The 13,944-nt window shown below is 44.0% G+C and overlaps 3 protein-coding genes across 3 annotated transcripts in view; 2 read left to right on the top strand and 1 right to left on the bottom strand.

Annotated features, from left to right (window-relative positions):
• LOC102196862 (bone morphogenetic protein 7-like) overlaps window positions 1-2,732 on the top strand; it is a 9,255-nt gene extending 6,523 nt beyond the window's left edge. Inside the window, exons 3-7 of the mRNA XM_005746432.2 lie at window positions 662-810; window positions 909-1,115; window positions 1,467-1,540; window positions 1,627-1,737; window positions 1,828-2,732. Of these exons, the coding sequence (XP_005746489.1) occupies window positions 662-810; window positions 909-1,115; window positions 1,467-1,540; window positions 1,627-1,737; window positions 1,828-1,977 (691 nt within the window). The 3' untranslated portion in view covers window positions 1,978-2,732. The remainder of the gene's footprint in view (window positions 1-661; window positions 811-908; window positions 1,116-1,466; window positions 1,541-1,626; window positions 1,738-1,827) is intronic.
• A 46-nt stretch (window positions 2,733-2,778) lies between these two features.
• On the bottom strand, window positions 2,779-8,919 carry LOC102196496 (uncharacterized). Its single transcript, XM_005746431.2, has 4 exons — window positions 8,740-8,919; window positions 8,291-8,470; window positions 5,688-6,849; window positions 2,779-4,560 (listed from the first exon to the last, which is right to left on the bottom strand). The coding sequence occupies exons 3-4, from the start codon at window positions 6,726-6,728 to the stop codon at window positions 4,180-4,182; spliced, it is 1,422 nt and encodes a 473-aa protein (XP_005746488.1). The 5' UTR covers window positions 6,729-6,849; window positions 8,291-8,470; window positions 8,740-8,919; the 3' UTR covers window positions 2,779-4,179.
• Window positions 8,920-10,726: 1,807 nt separating this feature from the next.
• The window catches only part of LOC102196210 (dysbindin), a 12,813-nt gene continuing 9,595 nt past the window's right edge, over window positions 10,727-13,944 (top strand). Inside the window, exon 1 of the mRNA XM_005746430.1 lies at window positions 10,727-11,078. Coding sequence (XP_005746487.1) covers window positions 11,036-11,078 — 43 coding nt within the window. The 5' untranslated portion in view covers window positions 10,727-11,035. The remainder of the gene's footprint in view (window positions 11,079-13,944) is intronic.

Below are 13,944 nucleotides of genomic sequence, written 5' to 3'. Positions count from 1 at the left end.
ATAAAACACTGTGCTGTTAAAGGAGTGATAAAACCACACACACACACACACACACACACACACACACACACACACACACACACACACACACACACACTGCTGCAATGAATTTTTCCCTTCAGCTTGGACTTCAGCAAATGAAATGTGTCCACTTAGATTAAACTCGAGTCTCTGGTACAGTTTCTCTGATCCGTCTCCATCGTGGGTTTACCCTCAAACACATTGCTGAAGCTTAGCACTTTAACCTCACTGTAACTGGTGAACTTCTGCTCCACTGTACTGGTATAGTGAGCTTAAACAAAACAAAAACATAACAAGTGGTCCAGTACTTCTGCACTCTAAGTCGTACAGGATCTCACATATGCTTTTGACATTTGTGGTGTATTAAATACTGAAAGCCAAACATTTTCCCAAGCATACCACATTCCTTTAGATGTGTTTGTATTTTCAAAAACGTCCACGGGTTCCATAAATTTCACCGAGGAATGAAATCCATTTGCAGTGAAAAACAACCCATCGTGGTGGGGTTTCACTGCATTTTAAGTTGTGTTCTGTGGAAAAGTCGATCGACTGAGTCCGCCCGGGAAAGATTTTACTTTGCACTTGGAGCTTTTCTGCACTGAAATCCCTCGAGTGTGTTTACATTTCATTCTGTCCTCAGTGACTTGGAGCTGTTCCTGCTGGACCGGCGAGAAGTTCTGGCTTCAGAAGAGGGATGGTTGGTCTTTGACCTGACCACCACGAGTAACCTGTGGCTGGTCAACCCTGAGCATAATCTTGGCTTGCACTTGGTTCTTGAGGACAGTCATGGTCAGTGATTATCCAAAATTGATTCTACAAAACTGAAAAATGGTGTGTGATCCATGGTAGTAATATTAAATAAATCAATAAATAATTGATTTCTGCAGGTCAGAAGAGAAACCCCCAGTTAGCTGGAGTGGTAGTGGGCAGTGGGCCTCAGGACAAGCAGCCATTCCTGGTTGTCTTCTTCAAAACCAATGAGGTGCGACTCCGCAGCGTTCGTTCAGCCAATGGCCAAAAGGGGCGCCAGTCAAGCCGCTCTAAACCCCAGAGGACTGTTCAAGATGCACTGAGGGCAGTGGAAGCTGCAACAGGTTACTGAACCCCTAAACCCTCTTTTCCCAGATGAAGACGACCTCCCTTGTACCCTTAATGATGAGTTTTGACACCTCAATGTCAATAAAGACGTGATTTGACATTTTTCCAGGGGCAGCAGTAATAAGCTGTATAGGCAGAGCTCACCCTGACTAACATCTGATACACACTCAGTCATTTTGTTCTGAAAACAGGCCTGAAATATAACAGAAACCACTCCGTTCAAAAAAAGGAATGCAAAGGTTACTCCTCGTAGGCGTCTAAAGAGTTAAAATGTCACTCATGAGCGGAGTCATTTCAGGAGCTTTAAGAACCTGTTGTGTCAACTGATATTTGCTTTTTGTTTTCAGCCAATATCGGCATCTCTAAAGAAGGATGTAAAAAGCACGAGCTGTATGTCAGCTTCAAGGATTTGGGGTGGCAGGTAAAAACTAAAATTTATCAACACTTTTTTTGAAAGCATTTCTTCAAAAGTGACAATTAACAAACACTTAAAAAACCTCTGACCAGGACTGGATCATAGCACCAGAGGGCTACGCAGCATATTACTGTGAGGGAGAATGTGCTTTTCCTCTGAACTCCTACATGAATGCCACCAATCACGCTATTGTGCAAACTCTGGTAAGCCTCAAACGATCCCTGATTAAAGGCATTTCCTCTGTAGCCTCTGCTCTCCCTGAGGATATATTTTGTATTTCTTCTGTGCCACAGGTGCACTTTATCAACCCAGAGACGGTGCCCAAAGCCTGCTGTGCCCCAACACAGCTCCACGGCATCTCTGTGCTCTATTTTGATGAAAGCTCCAATGTCATCCTCAAGAAGTACCGCAACATGGTGGTCAGAGCCTGTGGCTGTCACTGACTACTCATATTCCCATCTGTGACGCGTACAAATCCAGAGAGATGCTGAAGAAAGGCGGAATCAGAGCGACGATTAACTGACTGGTCACCGGAGAGCTCTTGCCACAGAGCTTTATTCTGGGGGTCTGTTTTTTTTATTTTTTTATATGACCAGCAGCTGAGCCAGCTTTAACCACTACCACAGCCCAAATAGAGCTACTGGTCACAAAAAGGGATTTTATGGATTTTGTTTTCTTTGTAACGGATTAAAATTTTTTTATATACCTTTGTGTGAAACTAGAGAGACTGCACTGAAAGGACTTCGAGCAGTGTGCAGAAGTTTCATAAGCTCAGAAGGAACCTGTAAAAAGTACTGGCAGTGGTGTGCGCTATCATACATGCAACAAACATCTCTATTTGAATTCTTTTTAAAATAAGAATAAAGAGTTTTGTCTTTTGTGGTAATTTAATTAAAACAGACTTTACAGCTCATAAAACTGTAAATCTTCCTCTTGAAGCCGCTCACCATCGTTTTTGGATGAACCTGTGTTTAGATGAGAGAAATGAAGGCAGTGAGGTAATGCCAGTGGGATAGATTCATAAACATTGCAGTTGTTCAGAGATTTGCCAAAATATTAAACCCACTCGCAGGTGAAGTAAAAAGCATTTAACTGTGTTTTCATAATGAAATGTTCTGCTGGGAATCGTGTGAACGTGCCACCCACCTGAACATTGTCGCAGGCCTCACTCAGCAGGACAAATCACTCAGGAAAACGCTTAAGCATCACAGCAGATTCCCTAGATCCCAGTCTGGTTGAGCATCAGTGGGCTGACCTGGAACAAGGTCTGACTGCCAACCTGTTCAATCCACACGACCTGCTACGAAATCCAACATCACTCCTCCATCTGCTCTATCCACACTTTGTCTGGTGTCAGAGCAGAGCTGCAGCCGGACTGTATATTTTATCGCATTAAGAAAGTCTAACCAAGATTTCCTTTTTTTTTTTTTTCCTCAAACATTTTCTCAGCAGAAGTATTATTCGCATGTTTGGCTTGTAAACGCCTCCTCTGTAAGTACTGAATGGGCTGCACAGTTAACACATGGAATATTTATTTCTTCAGCTTTGCTTCACCTTCACCTACAGCACCTTGTGTCCAATAACTCTGCCATTATTATTATTAACTCTACATTTAAAGATCATCCTATTCACTTAAAATGAACTGTTAGGCGAGCCGTGTACACGCACACTTTCCAGTCTTTTTCATGCCCACTCTTAACAGTGGGACACATTCAAAAAGGAGCATCAGTACAAAAAAGAAAGCACAGCATATGCACAATACAATATATCCAGGCATTAAAAAAAGGCATTTATACCGACATCACCGAGAAGCTTTGTGCCTCTAACGTAGCATATTACACTCACACATCACAGCCCACGCTTTTAAAAGCACAGGTTAGACCTGTTATCGAAGAAATAGAGGTAGAAGCGTAAAATGAAATCCTTCTCATGTAGCGAAAAAAAATCACGTTCGTTGTAAATCTGAAATTGTCAAATTGGTTAAAGTATCCAGTTTCCAATTCGGAGCGAAGTTTCCTTTTGTGATCACAAAGAACTCTTACATAATACCAGGCAGGAAAGAGAGAAACTATCATGAGCAGCGAAGACCTGAGGGAGTATTTTTATGTGCTTTTCAAGGAACGTGGGCTGATTTAGTCAGAACTGCTAGAAATAATAATATGAACACTTACATCAGAGCCAAAAACTCAAACACGCTCTCCTTTGAACTAACAGGGTTTCCCTCAAACGCATTGTTACTGAAGCGGTTTTATGTGGCAATGCAAATTTTACACTTTGGTTCTACATTTCAAAAAGAAAACGTGTCACATAGCCTGAGTTCTTGCGTATAAGATCTGAATTATGTGCTGCTGCAGACTTTGTGTAGGCTTACAGCAGATGCAATGTCGAGCTCTGACACGATTCATGTTGTCAGCGTGTGATCCCTGACTAACCTTGACAAATACAGCATGTGTTATCACACCTCCGGGGGATCCTGAGAGTTAATCTTTCCTCTTTAAGCGGTTCCTCCTTAGATACAATCATCATACCGACAGTCAAGCACAGAAATATGATTCAGGAGGTAGAATGACAGTAAATACAGGCTGATTAGAAAAGAGCTGAAAAGCAACCAGCTAGCTCCCTGCAAATGAAACAGCCACTGTTCACTACATGCAATTAGTTCCTGGACCTCTCAGCTCAGGGGCTGAGAAGTGCCTCCTGCGGACCGCCTCTGCGCCCCTCTTCGGCTCCAGTGCTTGTTCCCCTGGCCTTGTGGGAAGCAGTGTGCTCGGGCCAGACTGTGGATGTGTTGCTTTTAGGGGCTCACACCCTTCCTCTTCTAACTTCTCGGGTGAGGTTTTTGGCTCCGATGTGGCTGGCTGTGGAGCCTGGGGAGCTAATACAGGTGTGAGAGCCAGGCAGACATCCCCTACGCTGAGCTGGTGGCACTGCAGGCCGCAGATGCGGGCAGTCCTCTGAGGGCTGCAGGAAGACCAGCCGCGCCCACGCACGAAGAACGGGTACTCCACATACACATCCACCAGCTCCTGCAGGAGGCAGACAGATGCATACAGAGGAAGCTGTGAGACAAGCACGGCTTAGACGTTTGCTCACTAGAGGGTGGTGTTGTTCCATTATGGTGGATCTATTCATAGTTCATGTAACGGCAAGGAGATAGAATTGAATTATGGAAACATGGATTTCAGGTTTTTATGCATACAAAAATTCACTTGTTACACCATCAGGTTTAAAAGCAAGAATATACTGATTGAATTTTCTGCAGGTAAGTACACACCTTTTAATTGACCCAATTATAGATTTTTCTTCATCTTGTGCTAAACATTGCAGAACCTAAAGAAAAAATGGCTTTCAGGCATGAGGCAGATCTTACTGGATATCTTCTTTTCTTAACTGCCAACAAACTCAGATCATTTCCCTGTTTGCAGCACTCTCCTTTGGCCTTAAAATTACTACTGAAGGCGGCCACAAAAATAGCAACAGACATACAGCTCCATCTTATGAAAAAGCTGCTTTATTTCCCAAAACAGCTGGCTGCTGCAGTGTTTTGCAGAAGACACAGATACAGGAAGTGCAAATGCTCCTGACTATTTTCAGCTTCAGATTAATACAAGCTTTCTATGCTAGTATTTTTCACAGCCTGTAGTATTTTATTGCAAATCCCACAGCGCACTCAAGGTGTTGCTAACAGTTTTCTTGGTGATAATGGAGCGCCATGGCACTGAAGGATAAGCTTGGGATGCACATGCATTACACCTTTAATTCAAGCTATTCATGCATTTGAATTTGCCATTTAAAAATTTCACTAAGTTCAGTTATTATCTTTTATGTACGTGAGTGTGTTTAGGAAGACAGTGATGCATGTAACCAGGTAACACAGGAATGTACTCTAATGTATGTCTGGTGTAAGGATAGCAGCTGTTCTGGATTGTAAATACCATTAGGTCTGAGAATAGCGGCTAAAAAGCATCATAAATACCATAAAAAAAATAAAATAATGGTTTAGAGCTTTTGAGCAGAAGTCAATAAATTAATGTTTTTTACACCATCTAACCACGAGATCCAGATGTTCTTTTTGGTGGGAATACTACGTTAAAAGAATAGTAACAATAATGTGTGCTATGAATATTAACACCACAGTGGGAATTTCTTTCACCTGGCTCTGCTGGTCATGAAGCATGATGAGGAGGCGGGAGATTGAGGACGAGGAAGTTGAAGGGGAGATACTCTGCACCGTGCAGCAGCTCAGGCGCAGGTCTGGACAGGCCAGTGAGCCAAGCAGGAAGTCTTCAGTTTGCAGGTGCTCTACCCTCCTCAGCCGCCCATCCCTGAGCTCAATCAGAGAACCGGCCACAAAGTGAGGGAGGAGCCAGGGGAAACTGTTAGGAGAGGCGGTGGAGGAGGAAACATGCTCAGAGGAGGGCCTCGTGGAAGCGTCCTCCTTCGTGAAGCCGCCAGCGCTTTTGGAGTTGTTTGGGGAAACTTGTATGAAGGAATGTCCTGAAATAGAGGCAGCCTTTGTTGATCTGTGCGACAAATCAGGTCGAAGTTTGGGGTTCTCACGGGGAGAGTGAGGTAGGCTTGTGCTCAAAGGTGAAGTACTTGCCCTTTCGACCCTGGGAAAATACTCTGTTTTTCTCTCTCCTCTCCTCATGTATGGACCTTTATGCCTGCTGTAGGTCTGCCTCTCTGTGCTCTTCTCTCTTGAAGTCTTGTGCTTCTCCCAGCTGTACGCTCCACTCGCTCTGTGGAAACCCTCCAGGGAGACAGCGTTGAATCTGGAAGGATAGTACGGATGGCCTGGGTGGAGTGCAGGTGTGCCAGATATGTGGCTTTGGTGCTGATAGTGGTTAGGAAAGTCCCATCCAGGGTGCAAGGGGTTGAACTCTCTCCACTCTGCCCAGCCATGATGCTCCCTGAATGCAGAAAGAATCTGCGGTTTGGACCTGTTAGGTGTGGGTGTCTGCATCCAGGGCTGGTACAGGGCAGTAACCCGTCTCGGCACGGGCTGGAATGGGCCAGTGTGCTTTGTGGTGAGTTCGGTGTGGCTCTTGTAAGGGTATGGCGCCTTAAAGTTTGCAGCATCGCACTGCTGTTGCTGCTGCTGCTGAAGTGGCGAGCTTGGTCTTTGGTCCCTCTTCTTGAGCGGGAGGCTGTCCCTACCCGGGACCAGAGCCGAGTTTGTTGTGAAGCTCATGGGCTCGAGCTGATCGTCACTCACACCGACACTCCCGAAGAACTATAGGTGGCGTTGTGATCATGTGACACGGGCTCCATTAGTCTCTTGGCAACTGTCGCCGATCCAAGGTCGCCACAATCTGAACAGCAGGAGAAACAGTTACTAATGCACTTCATATCCCCACAGACAAGTTGTCAAGCTGGAGAAAATAACTGAATTTGCCTTCGTAGAGTCTCTCTTACTCTGGTGTTTCCCCTGTCTCTGAAAAATTCACAGAACTTTCCCTCTCTCCCCTCCCGCAAAAGTACAACATGGTGAGATCAGTGCCTGTGAATATCCTTCCACATCTGAACAAAAACTCCTCCATCAGCTTCAAATTACAGCTTTCCAACCACCAATTGCCATATTGACAGGGCTAAGTTTGATGGACACCTACCAGCTCCTTTGTAAAAAAAAAAAAAAAAAAAAAAAAGAAAGAAAAAGTTACTATGGTTACAAAGTGCTGTACACTGTGCTTGGTGGAGGCATGAGTGTAGCGGAGACGATGCAGAGCAAAATGCTAGTGGTGGGTGTAAACTCAGGGGTTAGATTTTATCAGTAACACAGTAAACTTTGAGGTTAATAAGGTCGGTCAACAATGATGAGGAAAATATGTGTGTTAAGTGACTAAATGTGAGAGGGATGTTAAACACACAGACCAAGCCCCCTCCAGCACCTACAGAAACCCTATCATCCTTCTTACGTGTATGCACAGTTGTGAGTCAGCTCACTGAGGTGGGCTAAATATAAGCAGTCTGTGGCCAGACACACACCAGTTTCAAGACGCTGCAGACATGCTCTTTCATATATATATATATATATATGCATAAAGTGATGCAGGGAGGTAAAGGACAGCAGAGGACTTTTACAGCCTGCCAATGCAAAGCTCATCTCATTATGTCATCATCAAAGCTGAGCGCCGCCGCTGAAAGAACTTCTTTCACTCATCTTGACAGTCACGTCTCTGACATAAAGCTGCTTCTCTGTTATGTGTGCGCGTATCTGTGTGCGCGTGTGGTATCAGACGACACCCACACAGCGACATTCCTGTGCGAGCACCCGGCGTTATATCAGGACGCATAAATAGGTAACTATTTGTCAGCTAAACGCTTGCAGTGTGAATGTAAATTAATTCAAATGGAATCGAGGTGTGGGCCACTCACTCACAGTGACCTACACAGGTACAATCAGATCGTGCGTCCGACAGGCCTGCTCATGACAGTTTCTCCATGCTCAGTGACCATATGAGGCGATCGTGATCACTACAGGTCGCTAATCTATGGAAATGAAATGTATACACAGCAGCATTTAGTGTGTTTGATGCCTTTATGGTCGAGATAATCTGCGCCGAGGTCAGTACTGTTTGCATATCAGTAGTGGCAATATTGCGCTTAGTTTGCTCGATGCTTTCTTTCTGTGAAACTGAATATAATCAGGTTTAACCTCTGTAACCAGTTGGAGCAAAGAGTTTCTCAGACATGCATTCAGAGCACAAAATCATCTCCTTCAAAAAAAAGATTATCTAAGGATGATACACTTACTTGCATGTTTTTCCATTCATCCATTTGTGTCTGCCTGTGCATCCATCTTCACAGAGAATATCCATCCATGTTCAGGTCCAACAGGAGCGCCGACTTTCCACAAACACACACGCACACACACACACACACACACACTCACGCACACACACACACCTGTCTGTCTTGTGTCGTCCTCGCAGGCTGGGGGAGGAAAAAAGCCAAACGGAGCAGAGTGAACAGAGGCATCCAGACAAGCTCAACAGACTGTCTATTAGACACACACTCCTCTCTTCTTTCTCCTCTCTTCTTTTCTCTTCTCCCCCCTCTCTCTCTCTCTCTTCCCTCCTACTCGCTTTTACATTTTACACTCCCACTCTGCTCAGCCAGTCAGTCAGCCCTTAACCTTTCTCAGACTGATTTCATGCCTCTCCCTCCCTCTCTCTCAGTCTCTCACACCTGAACTTGCTCACCCTGTGTTTGCTGCCGAGTGGCACTTTTAGCTTCTCTTCCATTTGTAATCATCCTTCCTCTCCATGTTCCACGCGCTCCCTCTCCCTCACTCTGTGGCTCGCTCTCCGTCTCCCTCTCTCTCTGTTGTTGGGTGTATAATTAGAAATGAGACTGCTGTGCAACTCCTCAGCTGATGGTAGGCGTATGACTGCCTGATGGCTTTGGCGCTTTGCCTGGTGGAGTGAGGGCGGGAAACCATAGCTTTAGCCTGGGCATGCTCACACACACACACACACACACACACACACACACACACACACACACACACACACACACACATGCACATACAAGCAAATACGACAAAAAAGAGCCCACAAAACAGAAATCTGAGAACACAAAGTCTTGCCTTGCTGTTAATTCTTCCTGTTTCTCACTTCCTGTTCTTTTTTTATCTTGACTAAAGTATTCAGAGATTCAGCCTTAAGCACACATGCTAATCCTCTGGAAAACAATATCATAACAGTTGGTTGTCGTGTGGGAAACATTCTGCTTTCTCATCTGACTTTAAAACACAAGAAAGAGGACACGGCTTTTGATGTACGGCTGCCTCAGCAACACAGCAGCCTGGGTCCCAGCTACTGATTGTATTTTATTTTTTTGCAGGGCCTCAGCAGGTGAACCCCCAGTCATGGGAAAGCCTACGCGTAATTCAGTTTGTGGTGAAGAGGATTTCTTACTTTGAGTCACATCATGCTTCCTCTGCCCACTCTCGCTTTCTGTATCTGCCTCTCTTTTGATTTTTCTTCTTCTTTTTTTTTGTAATCCACTGGTGTACGCACATACGCACACACAAAGAGAAAGTTCACAGCATGTTAAGCGATTGCATTGCATACCTTTGCCACAACCAGCATATTCAGGCTAAACCACCACAACCACTGACATTTAGAAAAGAAATGTTTTTATTGATAGAAATCGCCAATGACTCCCACTACTTCCCAACTGCTACATCTACAGCTTGTATTTACAGTTTCAGTTTAGCGCTTGGCACAGACACCAAGTGTGACTTTCAGTAGTGAAAGTTTCCATGCTTGTGCACAGGGAGTTAGAGGTTTGCAGTTTTCACAAATGTCATGCCTTTGCACGATTCACACATGACTGAAATATCTTCTTTTGTTTTTGTTTAAATATATGTTTGTTATCTACCTATGCAGACCAGACATATGTTTATATATTTTTTCTTTTGATAATGTTCTCGTTTGTTTGTTTGCTTTCTGTGGATGATCAGCAAGTCGGCTTCTATTGTGCTGATTCTTGTTGTACAGATTCTTGCAATGACTCACATCAGTATCTTTTCCTGCTTGCATCTGAAACCAGACACTGTTTAAAAGCCACTTTCAAGTGCGATGCTGTGTTTTGGAAAAAAAAAGAGAGAGGGGGGGTGGAGGCAGTGATGTAATGCTGCTCGAAGCCTCTGCATGCAAATATTGTATAATCAGCAAGTCCTGCTTAGAGAACATGGAACTGACGCCTCTTGGCCACTAGATGGTGCTCAGGACACACAAACGATCAGACATAGTGCTGGGTGATGGTTTTCTCTCACACTGCTACCTGTCCTTTTTTTGCCACTTGAAAACTATAATTATTATTATCATCACCATTCTTCTTTTTATTATTATCATCCTCATAATTATCATTATTATTAATTTTAAAAAGTATTACTGATAGAGAACAAAATATTCTTTCTAAAGCGTTGAATTTGTCCATAAAAACAGTTATTAAGGAACTTTTTGTAACTCTCCCTCTGACTCTTAAGGTGAAGCAGTCAGGTTTAAATACAATAAAATAAAATAAAAGCGCGACAGGGAACAAGAGGCAGACAGGGAGGAGGCGAGGGGGAGGGAGGGGGTGTAAGAGGACCAAAAATAACAAAAGGCATGAGCCTGTCTCTCTTCTCTTCGGTATTTTCCACTCCGTTACATAAAAATCCCTCCTTCCCGCTTCTCAATAAGCCTCCTCGCTCTCTCCGTCTCTGCCAGCTCCTCCTTCCGCCCTGTCATTGGTCAGCTGGTCGTCCTAACAAAGCCGCTGTCTTGATCTCGTCCAAGTGGTTCTCAGAGTCCACTGGGGGAGGAAGGAGGAAGTGAGCGGCAGGGTGGCAGCAGTCCCGCATCAGTCACTTCGGAGCAGTCTGAGTGAGAACTGAAGAGGTGGGAGATGCTCCCCTGGCTCTGTGCTGAACTGTCACAAGGCTGACCAGCCACCGCATACCCGTCATCCTCAGCGCCTCAACCTGTTTCTGACAACTTTCCAGTTAACATGAGCTCCTCGTCAGCCAACCTGCACAACAAACGCCTACCCTGTAAGTGCTTTTATTATTTATTCTCTTATTCTTTGCAGAACCTCAGCTTTCAGGTCAGGTGGTAATATTTTGACCAGAGGCTTGCTCCAGTAACACGTTTTCTTTTATTTTTAGATACAAAAATGCAGGGCATGAGAGAGAAAAGGGTTCCTCTCCATATTTGGTAGGCTTGCTTGTCTCTTGTGCTTTTCCCAGATTTGTTGGTTATGTGATGTGCCGCCAGGTCTTTAAAAGTCCATCTTTTAATCTAGATTTGTAAATAAGAAATTAAAGTATCATCATAAATTGATTTAGAGCTCTCTTACCATTGTGTGTGTGTGTGTGTGTGTGTGTGTGTGTGTGTGTGTGTGTGTGTGTGTGTGTGTGTGTGTGGTAGGTCTGGCTATGGGTTAAGTATCTGCTGTTGTGATGCTGTCCGAAGTGACTTGTCCAAGTGCTGTGCCAGCCAAAAATCAGTCAGGAATGTTGAATCATCACCCTGAGTAATGGTCCACTAATACCAAAAGAATAGGTCGCACTCTCTATGCACAAGAACAGGGATGCATTCCCACACACACACACACACACACACACACACTGAGGCAGCCTTGGATTGGGGCCACCACACAGCCCCGGACAAAGATCTCTTATTTCTAATGGGATTGCGCCTGCAGATCTCATCAGAGTTGACTCACTGCCACAGAGTCTGCAGCTTGTTTCACGGACACACCAACCCAGATAGGATCCGAAATTGAATTAGTCCCAAAGAGATCAGTGATTTCACGAGGCTAAAAAGGATCAGGGCCGTAACTCCAGAGAAGACGTCTCCCATCTGTTGCTCTGACCCGGCCCCGCTTTATCACATTCTGATTTTTCTTTTTCTTTTTTTTTTTGTGGGTTGTGCTGTGAAGTGAGGGATTGACCAGCTGTTGAGAGCATGCTGCAGACAGAAATGTGGAGGCTGAAAAAGGAAATTGTTTCTATACTCCATGTTTCATAGCTCGGTCCCCTTGGGCACGACCCAGATAAGATGGAGGAGGTTGATGCTCTTTAATAAGCAAATTAGAGGAGTAAAAACGAAATCCTTATCATGTACTGTGTGTTTCATTAATTGTTTACTCTCTGAGGGATTCAAACAGTACGCACACCTGTCTCTGCTTTGCTGCCCTGCTATCTAATGGAGCTTAGCATCTAAGCTAGAAGGGAAAGTGGCACTACACTGAACAACCTCTATTATGCAGAAAATTGTTGACAGCTACAATTAAATGTTTATGTATGAGAGCACTGTTGAATATCACGTATATGGCTGGGGATGCTAACCTGCCTAGAGTGATGGAATTGAGATTGGGACATGTTTACACATCTCTGTGATAGCGTTTCATAATGACCAGCTGGTGAGTCTATAGGGAAATGCTCTCAGTCTATTCCAGTGTAGTAGCAGAACTCACTGACACACTTTATAGCCGTGGCCCTAGAATCACCTTATTTCACACTTCAGAATCTATGTCCACATAAATGGGTTTAATAATAACTTTCTGCTGGCTGCTCTCGTAGGTCACTGGGACCAAACTGACTTGAGTTTGGTTTAATTATTGCTTAAGTCTGGATCGCACTGATAAATCGAGGCTAATGCACCAATAAGAGCGTTTCCTTTTTTCAAGATTCAGACACTACAAAGCGAGGCACTCGTAATACCGTGTTATTATTCTCAAATAAGACTCATTGCTCACTAATGTGAGAAGAGCTCTCATGTTGCGAATACACTGATTATTCTGCTGCAAACAATGCTTCTTGGCATGTCGGTGCTTTAAGCTAATTGAATGTTTTTGAGTGTTAGCGCGTGATTATACAAAACACGGATGTCTGAACGGTTCCCATTAATTTAGCGTAAGCCCCGTAGCCCTGAGGATACAGACCAGCGCCGTTAATTAGTTCTCCAACAAATCCATCTCCTTACTTTTCAGCTCAACAGCATTTTGTGTATCCCTCCAGGGTTCAGAGCCACTCACACAACAACAGCAACAGTTTGTCACTGAGAGAAAACAAATTCACACCAAAAGAAAATTAAAGTGGATCTGATGGCCTTTTATGGTATGAGATGGTTCTCAGAAAATATCACACAGAGAAGGTGACATTCACATCACTGCTTTGGTTCAGCCCCCAGGCCCCCTGGTTAGATTAGCCAAGCTAGTTATTAGTAGTTATCAGCCCACATTCTTACATATCCGTATATAAAACTGATGTACAACTATAGAAAACATTACAGCATCAGATTATTCAGTATACAGTGCTAATTGCTTTTGGCACACTTGATCCTTTGTGCACCTTTTTGCTAGCGAGAGGCATCCTGATGTCATCCTGAGGACATTAGTTAAAAAACAAAGGGGGTGTTTTCGGTCAGCAACAAAGACTGAGCTTTCCTTAAGATGGCATGATGATACAGCTTATCTAACGAAGTTTGTTGTCGACCAGTTATTTTTTTCCGGCCGGTCTGACACTCCTGTTCAGTTTGTTCCTGTTTGCCAAACCAGACTGGTTACCATACCAGACTGAGAGATTGAACACAAAACTGAGTTTGAATTTCCCTAATGGTTTACTGTGTAATGGCCATGTTTTTGTAGTTTCCTGACATTCTATTGACTGTTTAATCCATAAATTAAGAACCACAGCATAAAATAAATGAATCGCTCAGCCCTTATCCTTGCTTTAAACACTGACTGTTTGCTAACTGCGCTGCCTCAAATGACAACATTTGCTACTGGATGTCAGCTAAGATTTTAGCATCTGAAGAATGAGATGTTTCCTCCGATAGGTGGTGGATTCCTAATTGCTGCTTTTCTTTTCTATTCACAAGGGGCCGATGGAGCCACATGTTTTGATTTGGCAG

The sequence above is a fragment of the Pundamilia nyererei genome, unplaced genomic scaffold (assembly GCF_000239375.1).
Source record: "Pundamilia nyererei isolate P.nyererei 1_Seehausen unplaced genomic scaffold, PunNye1.0 scaffold00178, whole genome shotgun sequence".
Taxonomy (NCBI): Eukaryota; Metazoa; Chordata; class Actinopteri; order Cichliformes; family Cichlidae; genus Pundamilia; species Pundamilia nyererei.
This window is presented reverse-complemented; position numbering and strand designations above follow the sequence as displayed.

Coding starts and splice junctions, on each gene's coding strand:
- LOC102196496 (XM_005746431.2), bottom strand. CDS start 6,728: ATGAGCTTCACAACAAACTCGGCTCTGGTCCCGGGTAGGGACAGCCTC. Junction 4,561..5,687: donor TTCATGACCAGCAGAGCCAG/GTGAAAGAAATT, acceptor TGCCTCCTGCAG/GAGCTGGTGGATGTGTATGT.